General features: G+C 37.8%; 1 protein-coding gene across 3 annotated transcripts in view; it reads left to right on the top strand.

Moving 5' to 3' along the window:
• TBL1X (transducin beta like 1 X-linked) overlaps window positions 1-19,818 on the top strand; it is a 136,832-nt gene that overhangs the window by 111,603 nt on the left and 5,411 nt on the right. For all 3 annotated transcript variants that reach the window (XM_015639219.3, XM_015639235.2, XM_015639226.3), the window contains exons 7-15: window positions 5,020-5,161; window positions 7,992-8,055; window positions 8,156-8,253; window positions 9,759-9,819; window positions 14,186-14,307; window positions 15,736-15,810; window positions 17,619-17,746; window positions 18,794-18,959; window positions 19,711-19,812. In XM_015639219.3, coding sequence (XP_015494705.1) covers window positions 5,020-5,161; window positions 7,992-8,055; window positions 8,156-8,253; window positions 9,759-9,819; window positions 14,186-14,307; window positions 15,736-15,810; window positions 17,619-17,746; window positions 18,794-18,959; window positions 19,711-19,812 — 958 coding nt within the window. The remainder of the gene's footprint in view (window positions 1-5,019; window positions 5,162-7,991; window positions 8,056-8,155; window positions 8,254-9,758; window positions 9,820-14,185; window positions 14,308-15,735; window positions 15,811-17,618; window positions 17,747-18,793; window positions 18,960-19,710; window positions 19,813-19,818) is intronic.

Here is a 19,818-nt window from a genome sequence, read left to right as displayed (position 1 = left end):
ATTCAAAAAAGAAGATTGCAGTTAGTCTGATGTGTGAGCATCAAATTGTTAGATTCTATAACAGCCATATTGTGCTGCCCAGTCGATACTTTTCTTTGGGTTTCCCATCTGCTTGATTGTACCCATCTTAAAAAATACATTTCAAAACCTAGCTATTAGAGGAAATGATAACATATTTGTTTTGTTTATAAAGTGACTAATTGAATCTCAATTGATGACAAAGTATTTTCCCAAAGCCTTGTTATACAGACAGTAGATTTTTCTAACAGCTAGCAGCAGCAGCAGTTTAGACAGCAACCTGATGTAATCCTCAACTAAAATAATAATGCAGGTTCAGAACCTAATCTGAAGCAAGCTGTTTAAAAGAAATGTAGAATGAATTACCCAAAACTAGAGCATTGGTTTCCAGATTTAGTGACTACCCCACTGAGAGAAAGGGATTTTGATATTTAATGTTACATCTACTCAACTGCTTTTTTTCTAGTGTGTGAAGGCTATCATGGTAATAAATACTCTCTGGGCTTTGCAAACAGCTATTTCAAAACATAACAGGAATTTCTCTGATCAAATACCTAGAAAAATATATTCTGCAGCTGCTCTTCCCTCTCCACCACACATGTAACATGTAAAGCTGAGGATGGGGGAGACTAGAAATACCAGTAAAGGCTATCAAAGGCGTGACTGTCACCAGATGCCTACGAGAAGAATGCTTAGATGTCACGAACAGAAGCATTATAATAATAGTGTGTGTGCATACAGCCATGTAAGATGATTGACTACACTTTATGAAGGAAGTCAACATTTCAAAGCAAATAATTGCATAGAGTGTTTTGGACAGGTGAAAAAATACCAAAAAAAAAGAGGTGTTTGGTTAAATCTCAAGATTTGGCTATTCCCAGCCATAAACCCAAAAACTGCTATCTTCCACTAGTTATCTTTCAATATCTAAGTTTAATTTCATGACACATTTAAATTGTTGCAGATGGTTACATTCCCTGTGTAGTGCAGAAATCCATTACAGCTGCATCCACATTAGTAAACTAACGGTGCCTGGGAATATTCCTAGGCAGTGAGGCCAGCTGGCACAGAACGGCTGGTGTCCGTGCTAGCAAACTGCCCTGGCTGCCAAACAAACTGCACACTGGGAATCATCCCTGGACACTGTAACCACCAAGCCATGCCCAGGAGTTATTCAGAGAGAACGTCAGAGCCCCGAGCAAGAGTGCTATTTAAAACAAGCCAAAATCTGGCCAGGGAATAACCTGTCAGTTTGCTTGCACAGGTCATCATGGTCTGGTGACACAGAGTGCTCTGAACACACTTGAATTTCCCGGTGTGGAAGTGGATGGACTGTGAAAGTCAAGGCTGCTAGAACCTTGAACTCCAGAATCTTTTCCAGTTGAACTTAGGATGTTTCTGTCATCGTGTTCCACTGCTGCTTCCAAGAGTGTGTTCTGTTCTGTGACATCCAGCCATGCCCTTCAAGTAATTCACATATCCGTGAAGCAGCGTTTTTGGGCCTCAGTCCCAAAACCAACAGTAGGTTTCTTTGCTTATCAACTAATCTATGCCAGCCTCTCTCACACAGAGGGGCTGTGACTTGCCCCTTCCAAACCACTCTGTGCACCTTTTGTCCTCCCTAGTCAGAAAAATAATTATCCCTAAAATATGGATCTTGCTGTCCAAGATCTTTCCGTTCTGGCTGTGTCTCTCAGAAACAAGAAAAGGTGTTTCTAGGCCATCTGCTGTCATCATTTCTGGGTGTTATATAGTACTTCAGGTTACTGTACTCCTCGTATCAGTGGTTTAGCATCCCACTGCAAATTACCTTTCAGAATAATGCTTTTGACGTACCAGGTTAAGGGTGTTGATTTCAGGCACCACCCCTCTATGTCAGTGCCAGATATTAATTCTGCTAACTCCTAAGTGCTTTTTCGTTAGCAGGGGACTATTTGGATTGGTTACCTGAGTGCATCAAGTCTATTAATGCAAAGTGGTGAGCTATTAGGGGAGGTCAACTTGAATAACCTGTAGCAGGAAATAATGTTGTAGAATCAGTGGGGCAGAGATCTTAATCAGGACATCTGTGAGGCACTTTCCTCTACTGACTGCCTGGGAAGAGTGAGCACTTAGTTTAAGAGACCTGCTTTATTAAGGAAATGTTAGGTGTCAAAAAAAAGAGGAATTTCTTTCCCATAATGCTTTTAATAATATCTCTTAAAATAAAATAATAAAAACTCTTAACCTGTTGGAGCCAGAAATAGTAAATACACATTAGCAATATTGCATCTCAAAATAATGGTGATTTTAAGACTTACAGCTGATGATTAGAAATACCAAGGTTCAACAACCATCTTGCAAAATTCTTTACCCAGCTGCAGCACTTTCAACCTCTGTGTTCCCAGTTACAGAATGGTGATTTTATGTGTCACAAATTAAATTCCACAAACATTTGTCCACCTTGATTCATGAACATACTGGGGCAGGAGAGCATGAAATAAAATCCTTTCAGAGCTAGCCTTCCTAAAATTTGGCAGTACTCTACCAGAGTGCAGAGGAGTTTACCTATTACTCAAGTGTTCATGACTTGCATGTTGGAATGACCTGCTTTATCATGTAGATAGAAATGCTTCTGTGGGCTAAGGAGATTAAATATCTTTCTGAATTGTGCTTGAACTGTGCTGCTCTAATAAGGCAGGGTTCACTGAATCATTCAACAGAAACCAGAATACTTTCCAGAGCATTCTCTGGACTCTTTTTTTTTTTTTTCCCAGCAACAAAAGGGAAGACACACAAATACCCTTGCTGCACACTGGTAGGCTTATAGAGCCTCTCTGCAGGGACACATAATAGCTTATGTAGCCTTAGGAAGAAGAAAAGGGAAAAACAAAATTAAAATACTGGAAAATAAGATTGCCCAGGCCTTGCCAGAAAACCAACTAAATGAAACTGTTGAAAAACAAAACATAACCCCTTTAGAACTAGCAAATAAGATATTGTATTTGATAGCCAAGTGACTGAGTACTTTATTCACAGGGTCCAATAACAAACTGAATTATTACAATGAAGGTAGGACAGTCCTGGAGTCTTACATAGGAGAGAAGCCAGATCTGAAGGAATTTCTTACTTAGCATGTTAACCAGTGAAGCAGTCCTTTAAAGACTTATGTTCCCAGTATTGTTCATTGTTAATTATCACAGTTAAAAATGTTCTTTAACTTCTGAGCCTTATGATTAACTTTGTTAATTTTCCAGCCAACATATGCAAAATTGTCAGTTTTCCAGATCTCTGAAGAAGTAAGGGTGTATGTTAGTCACAGCTGTGTGGTGGCAAAAATTACCCTGATCTGAATTATTTCTTCATCATTAATGTGAAAGATATGTCTAGAAAATTAAAGAGTGGATATACAGGACTAGCTGGGTTAAAAACCCTGGCCAGCCATCACATCTCAGCTTGGCACAAAAGGTTCACAGGAGATTGGGCACATTCCCCAGGCATGCCATGATGCAGAAGAGCTCAGAGCTACTGATACAGGCAGAGAGGGGTTTGCTTTTACAGTTGAATTGTTTGTGTAAAATTAGGCTAAATTATTGGTAAAATAATACACAGAGATCAATGGAATTGGATAATTGCTTGGTCTATATTTGTGTTTGAAGACATGTCAAGTGTTGAAAATTTGCTTGGTATTCTTTGTATCAGTACTTAAAATGCTTTACTAGTAGACCAAAAGAGAATATAGTATTCTCTTGTGATGGATTTCTTTTTCAGTAAAACATGGCTTATCAAAGCAAAAATGGATCTCAGGTTTTTAGGCTTTGAAGAAAGACTTTTTCTCCTTGATTGTGTATAGGAAAGGAAGTTTTTTGTCATTACTTCAAAAAAAGGAAAAGCTAATACATCAAATATCTCAGCAGTGAATTTTGATCTAGACTGTATCAATTCTTGAAAATGTAAGAGAGATGCTAACTTTGCTCCAAGTTTCTACTTACTGCATGTAAATGAAAGTTGTTTCCTGGTTGAAACAAGCAATCCAGGGTACTTGGTTTTGATTGTTGTTATTTTAAGAAATGGAAGAGAGGGAGTGTGAAAAAAATATCCCAATAAACTTTTAAAGTGTAATATCTTCCACTCCATGGCAAATTGATCTCTGAACCTCAGAGACATTTTTCATGCAAAGTCAAAATAAATATATTACTTACAAGAAGATAATGATAAGCTCTTCCTCCTCAAAACCTTTTCTAAGCAAAATCAGGGTTTCAGCCTGCATTAAAACACCTCTGTAGAAAATAATTGTCTATAAAATAGATCAAAATGCTGATGCTGTCTCTGTCTAATTCTGTTATGTCAGTACTTACTTTGTGACTTTTTCAGACAGCATGATATAAGCAGCCAAGCTGCAGACAGTTAATGTAAATTGCCCCAGACTATCTCAGTTATGGTGATACCACCTTTAGGTACATAGTGCAGAATATAGACAGCAGGTATACGTGTTTCAGGTAAAACTCCTCTGAATAAACCAAATTACTATGACAGGTAAAATTTAAATATGTGTTAGCATTTTTAGAAAAGTACACAGAGTACAGAAAGAGTTGAAAAGAAAAAATGACTTTCTGAAGGTTTTTAATGCCTTGATCCATTTAGCAGGTTTAGGGAAAGGTGGTTGGATCTAATCTGGGCAGTAGAAACACTCTACTCTGGGCACAGGAGAAACAACAAAATTTTCAGAAGGTTCAAAACAACTTCTGCTTGCAACATTTGGAACATTTCAATAGAATAGGGCCCTCCCCTAGGTGAGCTCCTGCTGATTTCAGCATGGAAGTCTCACAGCTGTGTTTTGCACAAGCCCAGCACCCCCGTGCAGTCAGACCCTCCCATTACACTACAGGCCAGCGGCTCGTGTTCCTCCAGTGTCCTGCAAGGCTGTAAAGTTGTCTCAATGAAAACAGAAATACAGGCTCTTACACTGTTTGCTGGGTCAATATGAGGAGATTTCAACTTATTTGCATAATTGCTTTATAGATCCGGAGATTCAACGGCCAGGATATGGAATCTCAATGAAAACAGCAACAGCGGGTCCACTCAACTAGTTTTGAGGCACTGCATAAGAGAAGGAGGACATGATGTCCCCAGCAATAAGGATGTGACTTCATTGGACTGGAATGTAAGCTAACTTCTGAGACTGTGCATGGTTTTTAACTGTCTAAATTTAATTCCAAGGCAATTACTGTTGCTGCTCCATATCTTTCATATCTGAGGTGACCAGAAGCTCTGTCCTAACCTACTGACCTCTTGTTTCAAGTACTCATAACAGGCTGAACTTTCTCCTACATGCTGCAATTTTCCAGGACTGTTGCCATCTTCAAGCTTAACAATGATATATTTATATCTCTATTTTAGGAGCATGGGTAAAAATAAACTTATCTAGCTTTAAGAACAAAGATTAAACAAGCAGTCTATGTAATACTGAAGCCTCATTAATAATGTATTTGCATCTCATAGTTACTTTATTTTGGCATGTAAGGAGATAAAAAGCACCAGTGAAGCTTTTTCTGAGGTTGGACTCTCCAGACTCTCACATTTGAATTATGCTGTGCACAGCAAAATGTGTTCACATTATTTTCTTTGTCTTGCTAGGAGCATGTGTTGTTGTTCTGTACTTACTTACCCACCTTCCAGATGAAACTGTCTTGCCTTTTTTACTTTCTTCCTGCAAAATCTCCTATCTTAGATAATGTGCTCCTGCACAGAGAATACCAAGGTGAGCAGAGAGGACAGGTATTGTTGAGAATCCCTAGTGTCCAGGCAGTGTCTTTGGGCAGCTCTAAGGCTGCTTCATGTCTCATTTTTGCCAAAAGAACTTACAAGGCCCTGCAGGAACCTTAGTTACTTAGAGATAATTTTCATTCTGTATGTTTTGCTGATATTAGTACAGGCAGAGTGATCACATTAATCTTGTTTTCATAGGAAAACAGATTAATTAAGTACCAGAAATGATTTTCAGTAGTTCCATACAGTCTCAGTTGCTGGGCAGAGACCAATTTTTGATTAATCTGTACTGCAGTATTGTCCTTCAGGTGAGCTTGGTGCTTCACAAAGTAAAAGATAAGGCCACTGCACAAGTCACCTTTCCCCCTGTGTATTTTATATTTGCATAATGGAAGAAGTCGGTGAATAGTACAGAAAGTAGAGGTAGGTCAAGGAAGCAAATCAAACTCAAGCTTATGTTCATTACTTGTTTCTGGTGGAAATTAGAGTGAAGAAAAACAGTTGTGAAAAAAAATTAATCAATGAGTAAGAAAAGAGAAATTTAAAGAGGATGGCATGCAATGAGGGGAGAACAGTTAGGAGAGAATTTGTCCAAAACATAGGGCATCCTCTAGCATTTCCTGTAGTAGTTCCTTACCTTCGAGACTTCATTGGTACTTCACTTGCACTGCGCTACTACTTAAGGCAGGGAAATGTTCCTAATTCAAACATTTCAAGTGCTTCCAACTTACTTTGGGCTTCTGAAAGAATGTGAATTACCACCAACAAATTTGGATAAACTGTACATCTTAGTTCCTGAGTTTTTCTCTTTTTGCCATTTATCACCTTTTTTCTCATCACTGGTCCAGAGAAGTGTACATCACAGTAATATATAACCTAACCTTCACTTAGGTTATGATTCCCCCTACATTATTATATATTCAAGTTAAATCTACAACTGCTCTGAGTCAATGTTTTTGGAGGGTTGGAGTGGGCATATGTTTCAAAGGATTATTTCATGCCTTTTCCTAATTTTTTATTCATCAAGCTAGAAATGCCATCTGCCTTTATTGTTTATTTAGAACCACAATATTAACCGTATTTCCCTGTGAAATACTCACACTGGTGAGTATTGAATTAGTTTTTCTCTAGTTTTTATGTGATTTAGATTACATAAAGGTTATAAGAAAGGTTATTTCTGGAGAGCATCTTCAGATCATGCCCTTTGATACCATGGGTAGGATTTGTCTCCTGTAGGTTTAACCATCTAAGCTAGTCCTCTAGACTCACCTTAAGTCAGCAGAAACAGAAACACTTGTTTTCATATTGGGCTGGGCACAATCCCAAGCAAATGAGTTCATGAATTACACTTCAAAGTTGTACTTACGTTATGATGTTAGTTATGGAGAGAGACTAAATGACACTCTTAAACTAACTCGTAACTTCTTTCTGCATGTTTGGAGATAAATGGGATGAATCTCACTCTTAATCCAGATGCTGAAATGTTGAAAGACTAAATACCCTGCCTCAACAGGGTTCATCACACCAGATGGCAGAGTCAAGTTCTGTTCTAATTATTCTCATTCTGGCCCAATCACACCAGCATCAGTGGCTGCATAGGACATATTCTTCTGTGAGGGGTTCCTTCCACAATACATTCAACTTGCTGATTACATGCATGGGCTTCTTTCTTCCTAAGTGGGACCTGTGAACCCAGCTTTTCTCAGGCTGTCCATCATGATCCTGTTCCCATGAGCATATGTGGGAGTCTGTATTCAGACAAGTAGAAAGCAGTTCCTTGGTGGTGGATAACACTGGAGTGTATGTGGCTTAGGGCCTTCTTTCAAGTAGAGGTGCCTGAGTTTCACTGATTTGGGAATTAGTCTGGGTTTAGGTCATCTGTTAATCTTTTGTAGGTCCTTCATGTCTAATAAGTAGTATCTATTTGTTACCTGGAAGAAGCCCTTAGAACTTGTTATATCTTGTTTTCTTTTTCTAATATTTTTGATTAAATTGCTTGTATCTGATGGTATAGCCCAGTATTTCATTGCATGCTAGAGGATTTTATTTCCTCTGTGCTGTCTGAAGTAATAACCTTTAGTTCAAATCATAGCATAAACTGTCTCAACAAGTGGACTCAGAATTCCCATAAATCACAATAGCAAACCTTAAAAAAGAAAGAAAAAGGTTGGTTCAAACAGATTTTATCTTGTATCCACCTTTGCCATTTATATATATTCCAACAGAGTGATGGAACACTATTGGCTACAGGCTCATATGATGGTTTTGCAAGAATATGGACAGAAGATGGTAAGTCAAACATTTATTGTTCTTAAGCATCAAACAACAGTGAGCTGTGATTTGACCAGTTTGTAAAGAAATTGTAATAATAACCTGTTCTTTATTCCAGGTAACCTTGCAAGCACCTTAGGTCAACATAAAGGTCCAATATTTGCCCTGAAATGGAACAAAAAGGGGAATTATATTTTAAGTGCTGGTGTTGATAAAGTGAGTTTTAAAAATACATTATTCTAACATATAAGTATGCTGATGAGTGAGCTTGTGCTGCTAGATTCCTTAAGATTATTTTCTTCTCCAGGCATCCTGGAGAGTTTACATTTCTTTAATATATTTTCATACAATGTTGATTACATTTTTGAGGCTGCATAAATGTATACTATTTTCATGGAAAATACCTAACTTTAAAAAAAAATTGTGTAAAATTGCATCTTAAGTGTGTCTCTGTTAAGGAAAGAACAGCTTGCAGTACTTATATTTGTAGTTTTATCAGCTAACTATTTACAGGAAGAACGTGATCTTAAAGATACCACACCTTTTAGCTCATCTGATTGTTGAAACAGTTTTATTTGAATAAAATATATATAGCTTCCTCTGGAAATATGCCCCAAAAACGTGGTTCTGAACTGAAAATTAAGCAAAACATAGTAGTTACAGCTGAGTGCACATTAGAGATTAAAATGAACAGATGACTGACTATCCATTAAAACTGAAACTGGAAAGTACACAGCATTCATCTTGCCTAACTTTCTGTGTCTAAAAATTAGATGCATGTGTCATGCTTCCTTTATAAAATCCGAAAAGAAGGATGGCACTTCCAAGGGATAGGCTGCATGGCCTGTGTTCCAGTGAGATGCACTGACAGTGCTTCTCTCCAGCAACTGGCAGAGGGAGTCTAGCTGAGGTTTGTACATTTGTAAGCTCAGTGAATCCCTGTATTTTCATATCCTTGTGAAAACAGAAACTTATTCCCTTTAGTACTGGATTATATTCAGCTACACTGGTCTCCCAATGGTAATTCCATACTGTGGCAAACTTACATTCTCAATAAAAGCAGCATTTCTTTAGGTGATCCATTATCAGCAAGATGATGTATCCTTAATTAATTTTCTGGAAGTATATACTCCCACCAAATTGACAACTCACTCAGAAGGTGGTATTGAGCTCTACAGGGGACACACTCACATGTGCTGTATGGATTAAACCTGTACTAAGCCAATCACACTTGAGTCTCTCCCACCTCAGTGGCAAGAAGCGTTGTGTACTCTGCTGATAGAAAAGCATTTCACTTGTTGGTTTGTTACAAATGGGGTTCAGCATTGTTTCAGAGTAGAATTCAACTTGCATCTTTTGAAAAGGGAAAAAGTATGCTTTAAAAATCGTAACTGAAACATTTTTCTCAATATGCTTATTAAAAATGTATAGTGTTGTGTTCTGGTGCTGTTCAGAGAGAGTATGCTTGTTCTTCATAGTTATATTGCTGCTTTTGTAGGCGTGATACTTCTTTATCTACACTTAGATTATTATTCTGTAATACCTGGAAGTAATTTCTGTTTTTCCCACTGCTTAGCATGCAAGGCTGACTACTTACTGTAGTCAGTAATTTTATCTGTTCATCATTTAGAATTGCTACTTAGTGAGGGTGCTCTTTGGTGGTTTTTTTTCTCTGAGCTGAACAGTCACTAATTTTTTTCCTACCTTTTCTTTGGATGCAGACAACAATAATTTGGGATGCCCACACGGGAGAAGCTAAACAGCAATTTCCTTTCCATTCAGGTACTTTTTGCATAACTCTTTTTAGGAAAATGAAATGCAGTTTTTATTTCTGTCAATGTACTCTATCCATATCTTCCAGAGAAAAGTTTCAAGCAAGTTTTTTTGTGCTTTAACTATCCTGAGTATCATGGCTTGTGGGTTTATTCTCATTTAGAAAGACAGAGTTCTGTGAGAATTAACTTTGAAGGTCAAACTGATTGTAGGAGAGAGTTCATACACCAGCCCCATCCACCAAACTGAGCAGTCCTGTTGTTACCTGTGTGCTTGAATAGTACAAGGTGGTGACTCATGAAGAGAACTTTCAGTGGAGGTGTCTGGGATCTTTTCCATTCTCTCTGCTTCTGTTTCAGTGAAGCTGATTTGAGACAGAAGCAGGCAGATGTCTCATGCACCTTGCATTCACCACTGCACTCAGGAAAATCCTCAGAATTTCGTAGCTTTTATTTTAACTTGAAGTTCTTCAATCCTGCACCAAAACACAACTTGGATCTATAGATCTGTTTCAAGAGACAGGAGATGTCACAGATGATAAATAATTTTGAATAACAGAGAGTCATTGACATAATCTGAAATTCAGCTGAGAACAGACTTGTAAGATGATGGCTGAATTCATGGTCTGAAGTGGCTGCATTGTCATAGTAAAGAATTTTAAGAGATATCATAAAGTGTTTAAAACATGTTAAAAACATGTTTAAAAACATGTTTAAAACAATGAGAACATTCTGGATTCTGGTGCTAGAGGTGTTCATCTTCCTAGTTTGCTGTAGCTAATCAATTTTTAAATACAACAAGCTTTCACAAGGTTCTTAATGGTGTTTAAAAATGTATTTCAATACTAATTTTAAAACATTATTTTGCACATGCTTTTCAACTCAAATCATTCTTATTCTCATATTTACACTGATGTGAATAATATGCAGTAGCAATCTAAATGGTTATGCAACAAAAGACAAAAAGTATGTCCATGGACCCAGCAAATCCATACTCTGCATTTTTGTCACTCGTCTCCTCATTTATTAATGCAGCTGTTGGTTTTGAGGAGTTGGTGTCTGCTGACAGATTCTCTCACTGTGGCATTTATTTATCTACCATAACTGTTCCATAGCAGCAAACTGTGCACATAGAGTGATTTAGTTAGTAAGACTCTTAATCCTCTGATCCATAGCTATTAATCTAAACAGTTGTGGATTCAGAACTTGGTTGCCTCTTCAGGATCATGTTCACTGCCATGTAAGCAGTGATGTGCATCAAGGACAAATCATTCAATCCCCTTTTTAGAAAGTTGAACACTCAGCTATATCTACCAATGTAATATGTCCATGTGCATAAAAATAATTTTTTTTAAAGTTTTTACTGAACATGCTGTTTGTCTTTGGAACATGAGACACAACTAAAGTGTAGATGTGGAGAAGCTAATATTTTTAATTATTTTTTTCACTATTTCATATATGTTTTCTTAGGGAAGTAAAGCAGTTATTAAGGAAATGCTGTTAAGGAAATTTTTGATAGAAGAAAGCATATATCATGCAAAACCTTCAGACTCTGTACTCACTTTGTTCTCACAAGTCTGAAGCCGCAAAGACCTCACCTTGTCCTCTTTGTGTCACCAGGACAAACTAACAGCAAATTCCTTTCCATATCTGGTGTCCAAAAACCTTGTCTACACTAGGATTAAAGGTGATGTTTTAACAATTAGAAGTCTGGTCTAGGCAGGGTGCACTTGCTTTAACATGTACTTCTTTGAAGTCTGGAGGTAGCTGGCCTGGGAATAATATAAGGTTTTTATACTCTGTGCTTCTTTACAACTAGTTTAGTTTACACCATGTGGACAAAACTGTCATCTTAAAATACACAAGGAAAAGTCCTTTGTCCAGGTGTTGAAGGCCTCCATGTCATTGGTGTTCCCATGTAATTTTTAAGGTGTTTTGGTCAAAATATGTAACCATGCAGGTAAGTAGCTTCTAGGGTTTTCATTCTTTTTTGCAAAACTATGAATCATCATGGTACATTTGATCAAAATACATATTCACAAAACTTATCTCTTTAAAAAGGAGCTAAATAATCCAATTTTTACATCTACTAATAGATACAGACTGATGTCTCTGCTTGCAGGAGCAAGCTGTTAAATTGACACCAAAAGAGATTTTTGTGTGAGCCAGTTTTAACCATCTAGTTGTGCAGTGACAGGAGAAGGGGTGAATGGATTCAAACTGAAAGACAGAAGGTTTAGATTTGATATCAGGAAGAAATTCTTTATTGTGAGGGTGGTGAGGCACTGGACCAGGCTGCCCGGAGAAGCCCAGGTTGGATGGAGCTCTGAGTAACCTGGTCTAGTAAAAGGTGTCCCCATGGCAGGGGGGCTGGAGCTAGGTGTTCCTTAGGGTCCCTTCCAAGCTAACCCATTCTATGATTCTGTGATCTAAGTGCTCTGAATCACACTTAAATTTGTTCTGAAAAAGCCTAAATTACCAGATAATTATAACACTTTTATTTTTTGGTTTTTAATTTAGCTGCATTTTTTTAAGGATTTGTTGCTGCTTTTATTGTGATATTCTAATTGTTTTTATGCAGTTAGCTGGTATCCTGTGGTTTTGGAAATACTTTGGTAATTTGATTATTTGCATCAAGAACCATGTTTGGTTGATTTTTTCACACCTTTTTGTGTAGTTAATTATCTAGTAAACATATGATTGAGTAGACCAATAAATTAATCAGTATTAATTATCAGCACTTTATGATTCACATTATGCTGCAGTGTAAATCCATAGCTTTAGGTGCCAGTAGCTCTCTGAAAATTAGTTTTTGACTCATACATATTATACTAGATATTAGCCCTGAAGGCATAGTGCTATTAATGATGATAATTTTTTTTGTTTGGTTTGAAATAGTAATACAAAGCTTGTAGCATAAGAAGAAAGACAAACAGGCAGTTAAAGAAAGGTCTTTCATTGTTTCCTGATCCTCATTCACGTTCATTGGAAAATTCAAAGTAGTCTGTTTTCCTCACACGTATTTCCTTTATATTTCTGCAAAAATATTCCTTACCTGTCATACAGAATAATTAAGCTTTTTTTTTTCATTAATACTGAAAAAACCCCTTGTCTACAAAACAATGTCAGCCCTCCATTCTCATTTAGAGAGCTACCTGATGATTCAGACGGTGATACAGATCCATTTTGTTTTGAAGTTTATAAAAATTATAATAGGAAAAACATATTTAAATGTAACAGGCTTGTCAGAACAGATATCTTTTCACCTCTGTATTACCAAAGTTATCTTTCTAAACATGTTTGAGTAAGGAATTTCTTGGTTTCATTTTAATGATAAATTTGCATTGTATCTTTGCCAGGAAGAGATTCAACTTTGTTTCCTATATGCTGGTCTCATTCTAGCACACTTGCTTCTCACAAGAGTGTGCTGAGAATGAAGATTTCTATATTTTAGCAAGTCTTATGTCATCCTCTGGAGGGCAGCTAAACTCTATCCTGAGGGAAAAAGCCCAAGCAACAGTCATAGAAACACAAGCAAGCTGTTAATCAGGAGCTCCCTCTTGCTCCTGCTTGCACTCTGCAGTGACATTCTGGAAGAGCTGTTAGGGGATTTTTTTCCCATTCTTTTTGCAAAGTGTTTGTGTGTGTGTTTGTGTTGCACACTCAGGCACTGCTTATATGCTCATGTGCTCTCTGTGTGCAGAGTTTTGTTACCTCAGTGCTAGTTAATGCCAAACCCTTTACAGAAACTCATATTTCAGATCAGGCAGATCAATGTACCTGCCTAAAAACAGTCCCCAAGCAAAATTTTAGTCTGATTTTTAGTCTGATTTTTAGTCTCATTAATCCATGTGCCTACACAGAATGATAGGTTTGTATCAAAGATTGCATAAAGCTCTAGTGCAAAGGGACACAACCACCTGCTTCTCCACCTTCCCATGTGTTGTGCCTGGCATTCACAGGAACATGCTTGTCTAACCCAGATGAAATTATCCACGTTTCTTCTGGCTTAGTTTTCTTTCAGTTTCTTCACTGAACTGGGTTACAGAGGGATAAATGCTAGATATAAATCCATGATATGCATAGCTGGGAGCAGAGAGGGTGGAGGTAGTATTTTTCCCCCTCTTATGTAACTTAAACCAAAAGATTCTTATAAGTAGATGTCATGCAAGATATCCAGATTATCCACTGGAATAGAATAAATAATTTGTGCTCTTCAGACAGTCCCTATCAGCCCTAATTACTGGCAGCAGGTGACAGACCAAGAACTAGCCTGTAGTCTGTTTCATCCAGGTAGGTGATGGGAGGAAAATTATTTGGGATAGCTGTTTCTTTGTCGTGATCCCTGATATTCCTTCTGTTGTTTGTATTCACAGCTCCTGCTCTGGATGTAGACTGGCAAAACAACACTACTTTTGCCTCCTGCAGTACTGACATGTGCATCCATGTATGCAGACTTGGCTGTGATCGTCCTGTTAAAACCTTTCAAGGACACACAGTAAGTTTAACAAGTCCAAAATGTTAGTGATAATGTCACAGCAACATGTTACCATGATGGCAGATGATGTGTTTGCTGGGTATCTTCTGGCAGCAAAGGTGTTACACCCCATTATTTCCCTAAAAGCATATTCCTTGGGAGTGAGTGATTCACTGCCTATGAGAAGGGATAAAGTGTTGTAAATCACCATAGGAGGCAACACCTCCAGCTTAAATAGTGAGAGTATTTCTGTGTAGCATGAGCTGCAGACTAAAGACAGATTCATAAATATGATTCTGTTTTCCGCTGGCCTAATTTCCCTTACTAAACGAGAGCTATGAATAAGGGGAGAACAGTTTACTTCCAGTCATTGTACAATTTTAGAATCAATTTAATCTAATAAGATATATTAAATATGTATTTCCCTGCTCTTTTCTTGGTGGTATTTAATGACTGTCAGAGGTTACTTTTTCTAGGTTTCATTTGTGAGAAAAACTGCAATCATTTACTGACCCATAATTTAGATGTTAGCTTCCAGAACTATGTGTTTAAGACCTTTGTCTTTGTCTGTGGTTAAACTAATATTTCATGACAGGTTGTACATTCCTAACAATAAACTGGTGATTTTTATAATTATATGAAATGCACCATTCTGTACATGATCCAGTTTTTCACATCAAATACATCTGTATTTGCTTTTGATTATTACTGAAATGTGTAAAATATATAAAGCAAAATTTAAATATTTTTCTGCATTGTTTTCACTGAGACCCTGGGCCAATTTATGAAATTTAAGAAAACAGTCTTTCCCTTTTTATAAAATGTTTTTTTTCTCTTTACCTATATCTGTGGAAGAGCATGGTAAACTTATCATTACCAAGGGGATACACTAGGCTTAGTTAATTACAAAGTGCTAGAAAGACTGATACAGCATCCTAAACTGATTAATATTCCATCATGGAATTCATTTACATATAAACCTGTCTTTAGAGAGACCAGCACTGTTGTAGAGCTACAATATGAAGAATTATCAAATTACACCTCACCAGTATCAGTATTTTCTCTTGAAAACTTGTATCACCAAGTCTACAGAACATTAATGAAAGAAATGCTCCAGTTTTAAAAAGAAGCTAATGCTGTATCATCAATCTGTCTGGGTTTATTTAAATCCTAGGATATGACAAAAGGATAGGAGCAACTTTGTGCCAGAACACACATCAGAAGATTGTTTGTGTGTATTGTTCACAAGCACAGAATGGTTCCACCCAAAATGCCACTTTAATAGCATGTTGGGGAGGCAGCACTGCTTTTGTTAACACCTAAAAGCACCCAGCAGTGTAATTTGTGGGTGAACTTGTTCCATGCATAAACCTTGAGTGCCCTCTGCTGAGTGCCCAGTACGATGCAGTAACTGGAATATTTGCTTAATAAAATGACTCTTGATTTCAGAACGAGGTGAATGCAATCAAATGGGACCCATCTGGCATGCTACTAGCGTCTTGCTCCGATGACATGACATTAAAGGTAAAACGATTTCCGTTCCTGTTCTTCAAAAAATAAAGACAAAAAATTATTTCTCTTTTTCAGTCTTCTCCAAAATGATGGTACTGTATCACTTTAAACTCTGTGTGAACAGTAGTTTCCATTTTGTCCCATGTTTCTTGAAGCAAATCTGAAAGATTGAAGACACTGAAGCAAATACTGGGGAAATTGAGGCGTTCCATCCAAATAAGTGTTATGTGACTGATATGCCATTGTCACAAAAATGTCATAGTTTACGTATAGATAATATAGAACTTCAGCAGCCCAAAACCCTTTCTCATATTTCTTTTCCAGCCACATCAAATGAAGGCTGTCTGTGTAGGTGTTGCTGTGTGTTGTTTAAGCTGGACTGTTGATTTATGCTGGTTCCTTGAAGAAGGCAAATATCCCAGCAAAGATTTGGTTTTGTGGATAGGACAGTACTGGAAAGAGTTTCTTTGCAGTATGGTTGTGTTAATTCAGACTCAGATCTCTTTGCACTGCTGATTGACACAGCTTGGGACGTTTCTAGCATGAAACTGAGGCAGCAGCAGAATTTGCAGATGAGCTAAGTAAATGTCAGTGTTATGATTATTTCCTCTTCATAGGTAGACTGACTTCTGCTCTGTCTTTGCCACATACCCACAGAGGTTTTCATCAATCTGGATTCCAGATGTGAGGCTGATGATGATTCAGGCTAGTGACAGAGCTGGAAATTTACAGAAAACAGGGACAAAGGGAGCACCTTGCTTGTCGCACTGCCACAGAGCAGTATTGCGTAACTGTTCTTGCTGTGCTTAAACATCCTGACCCACGGGTAGCCCAATCTCTTTGGTGCCCAGTTGCATGCTGTGTTTTAAAAACCACCATGGTTCAGTGTTGTTGTTACCAGTTCAAATTCCTGACCACTGAATTTGGCACAAGAGCTAGGAGTTTGCTATCCTTGGCCTCACCTGTTTATAAAAACCTTCAGTGATGGAGACAGCAAATACTCTAAATTAAGGCAATTATTCTTCTTCCTTTTCCTTTGTAAATCAGTCCTCTCCAACGGTTTTCTTCTTTATTTTTGGAATTAATGAGCTTTTTCTATAAATTCTTGGAACATGCTGCCTGTCAGCTGAAGAACATGGCTGAGCTTTGTGTAGCATTTCCAAGAGCAGTCTCAGGTACACCGATTCAGCATAAGAGCACATCATTCTCATGGTGCAGACTTACAACTGAGTTAAATCATTACTATGTTTTTGGTATCTCTCTGAAACTGACTGACTAAATTTGAGTTATTTTCCCTGCTGTGAATTCCTTCATTTTACACTGAAGTATTTGGCCATGTAACACTGCAGAAATAGCTGACTGTCTTCCATCTTCTGTACTGTTGAAAACGTGAGGGAGACAAATGGAGTTCCAGAGGAAAAGGAAAATTTTACTAGCATAAGAGAAAATTCTAAGCAGTTGCTGCAATTTTCTTCTCCTTCTTTAAAATTACTGCTGTTGCAATGTGTAAATAAAATTCAGGTTAAACTTCTTCAAATAGATAAATTTCTGTATGAAAATAGTTACAAGCTCTTGGAAGTACAGCAATTCTTTAGTTCTTATCTATTGAATAAATACTATTAAATGTGTAACTCCTTCCTCAGCTGGAGTTATTTTAATCTATGTGCCAAGTTGTTGCATTAATAAATTATATTTATGTGTATTCAGGTATCAAGATCTCAAATAAACAAATGGCAAGAATAACATAGAACTGAAATAATTCAGCTGAGAAGAGATTAATAATGTTGCCATTTTCCCCCTTCATTATTTCTCTGACTCAGATATGGAGTATGAAGCAAGATACCTGTGTACATGATCTTCAGGCTCACAGCAAAGAGATTTACACTATCAAATGGAGCCCTACAGGACCAGGCACCAGCAACCCAAACTCCAACATCATGTTAGCAAGGTAAAAAATACGCCTTTTTCTTGGCTGCCAGATAGAAGGATGTCTGGTTACATGTCAGGTTTCTGACATGTAACCCTGTTGTCACTTTGCCATCAGTCTTTCTGCAGACGATCCCACTAAAAAGTATCTGTGTATGTAACTCAGGGGGATGGATACAAAGGGAAAGGATTGTATTTGATGAAAGAATGGGAAGAAAAAAAATTGAGTCGTGCTATTTAACTTTTCAGCTGCCTTGATAAAATGGTTGTAAATTGGCATTGCACTTTCACATTCAGCATCAAGTTGTTAGGAGTGAAAATCTTGGGGCAGGTGTTCTCAAGATTCAGGCAGTTGGAATGGTTTCTAACTGGGGTCATGCAACTCACCTGGGCAGTTAGAGAAAATTTTTGTAACCTTCTTAGCTAATAGAGAAAAGCTTTATCATGGGTTTATCAGATCAGCTCATGGGGTGTGCAGTGTGGGGAGAAGTTTTATGGAAACTGGTTTCTTTTACTCCTTAATTTGGGAGTGGATGTGGAAGAATTTCACTTTCTTGGAGTTATTCTTTTATTATTATTTTTAGTGCAATTTCCTCTGCCTTTCTCCAAGCCCACAGTTTGGGATTTAAATGGAATGCAGCTAAAAGCATCACTAAAACCAAGTGAAAAAAACCACAGAGAATTACAAAATGCTAATTCACTAAACAGGGTGAATCCATTATGAGTATGATCTCTCTGGACCCATTTACACTATTAATGACAATATATATTTGACCTTCCTGAGTAACAGGAGGTAGAATCTCAAAAATGGGGAGCTTGGCTTTCTTAGGGCTCCATAGAGCACACCTAGATAGACCCTAAGAGTCCTCATACAAGAATTCAGTCCTATAGCTGTAGTTATTAAGATAAAAAACATACAGGCTGTGGTACATTTTAGCTTTTCTGTTTGCAGCATTACATCTTGCTTAGCCAAGGGGAAAAAAATCAAAACTGTGGTATTCTCTTATAACATTTCCAGTATCACAGTGCAAATTGATTGACACCTAATTTGTTTGAATGCTTTTTGCAGTGCTTCGTTTGATTCCACGGTTCGGCTGTGGGACGTTGACCGAGGAGTCTGCATCCATACGTTAACAAAGCATCAAGAGCCCGTCTACAGTGTAGCTTTTAGTCCTGATGGAAAATATCTAGCCAGCGGGTCCTTTGACAAATGTGTCCATATATGGAATACTCAGGTACTGTTTTGCCTCATGTGAAGCACATCTGGTTTAGATGACACATTAATAGCAAAAGCTTAAATGGAAAATGTGTGTACCTAGGTCATGCATGACCTGCCTGCCAGGGTGAAACCTGATTGTATTGGCTGGCACAAATCCATGACAGCTGAGTCACTCAGGTGCAGTGAGGTGACTGCCCAGAACAGTTCTGCTCAGTCTGCTTTGTATGCTAAAACAAGTAGCATGCATGAAAGTAGGTACATTGTTTTGGGTCATCAGCTTTGTGAAGCAAAGGTGTAGATGAGAAATAAGGGATACTTTTATTTAGTTACAAACTGAGTTCAGCTGTGAATCTGATGGCTTAGATTTTGTGAAGAGGAGATGTAGATAAAATATGTACAAGCAGGTGAAATTCTGGAGAAAAGTGGGACATCATAGTTCCACAGATGTAATTCTGGATACTGGTGCCTCACAACCTGAATTAGCAACAAACTCCAAGGAAGAGCACATCAACCTAACTCTCCAGGCCTTTACTGATACAGAGTTGACAAAAACAGGTGTCTTGAGAGTCCTACTGTTTCTGGAGGAGCCTGTTGCTCTTCATTACAAAGACAGGTTTCCTAACAGTTTACTAAGCAGTTTCCATCACAATATGGAGGTGGCCATAGCTGGGTGATCTGAATAGCTCCCCGTTTTAACACAGTGCCACATGAGAGGCAAAGAAGGGGAACTTTTGTATCCAATGTCTGCATGCTGTTTTGCTTTGTAGAGTGGAACTCTAGTACATAGCTACAGAGGCACCGGGGGCATCTTTGAAGTCTGCTGGAATGCTAGAGGCGACAAAGTGGGAGCAAGCGCATCAGACGGATCGGTAAGG

Source organism: Parus major, chromosome 1, assembly GCF_001522545.3.
Source record: "Parus major isolate Abel chromosome 1, Parus_major1.1, whole genome shotgun sequence".
In the NCBI taxonomy this organism is placed as follows: domain Eukaryota; kingdom Metazoa; phylum Chordata; class Aves; order Passeriformes; family Paridae; genus Parus; species Parus major.
Note: the sequence above shows the minus strand (reverse complement) of the source record. Positions and strands in the feature narration are given on the sequence as shown.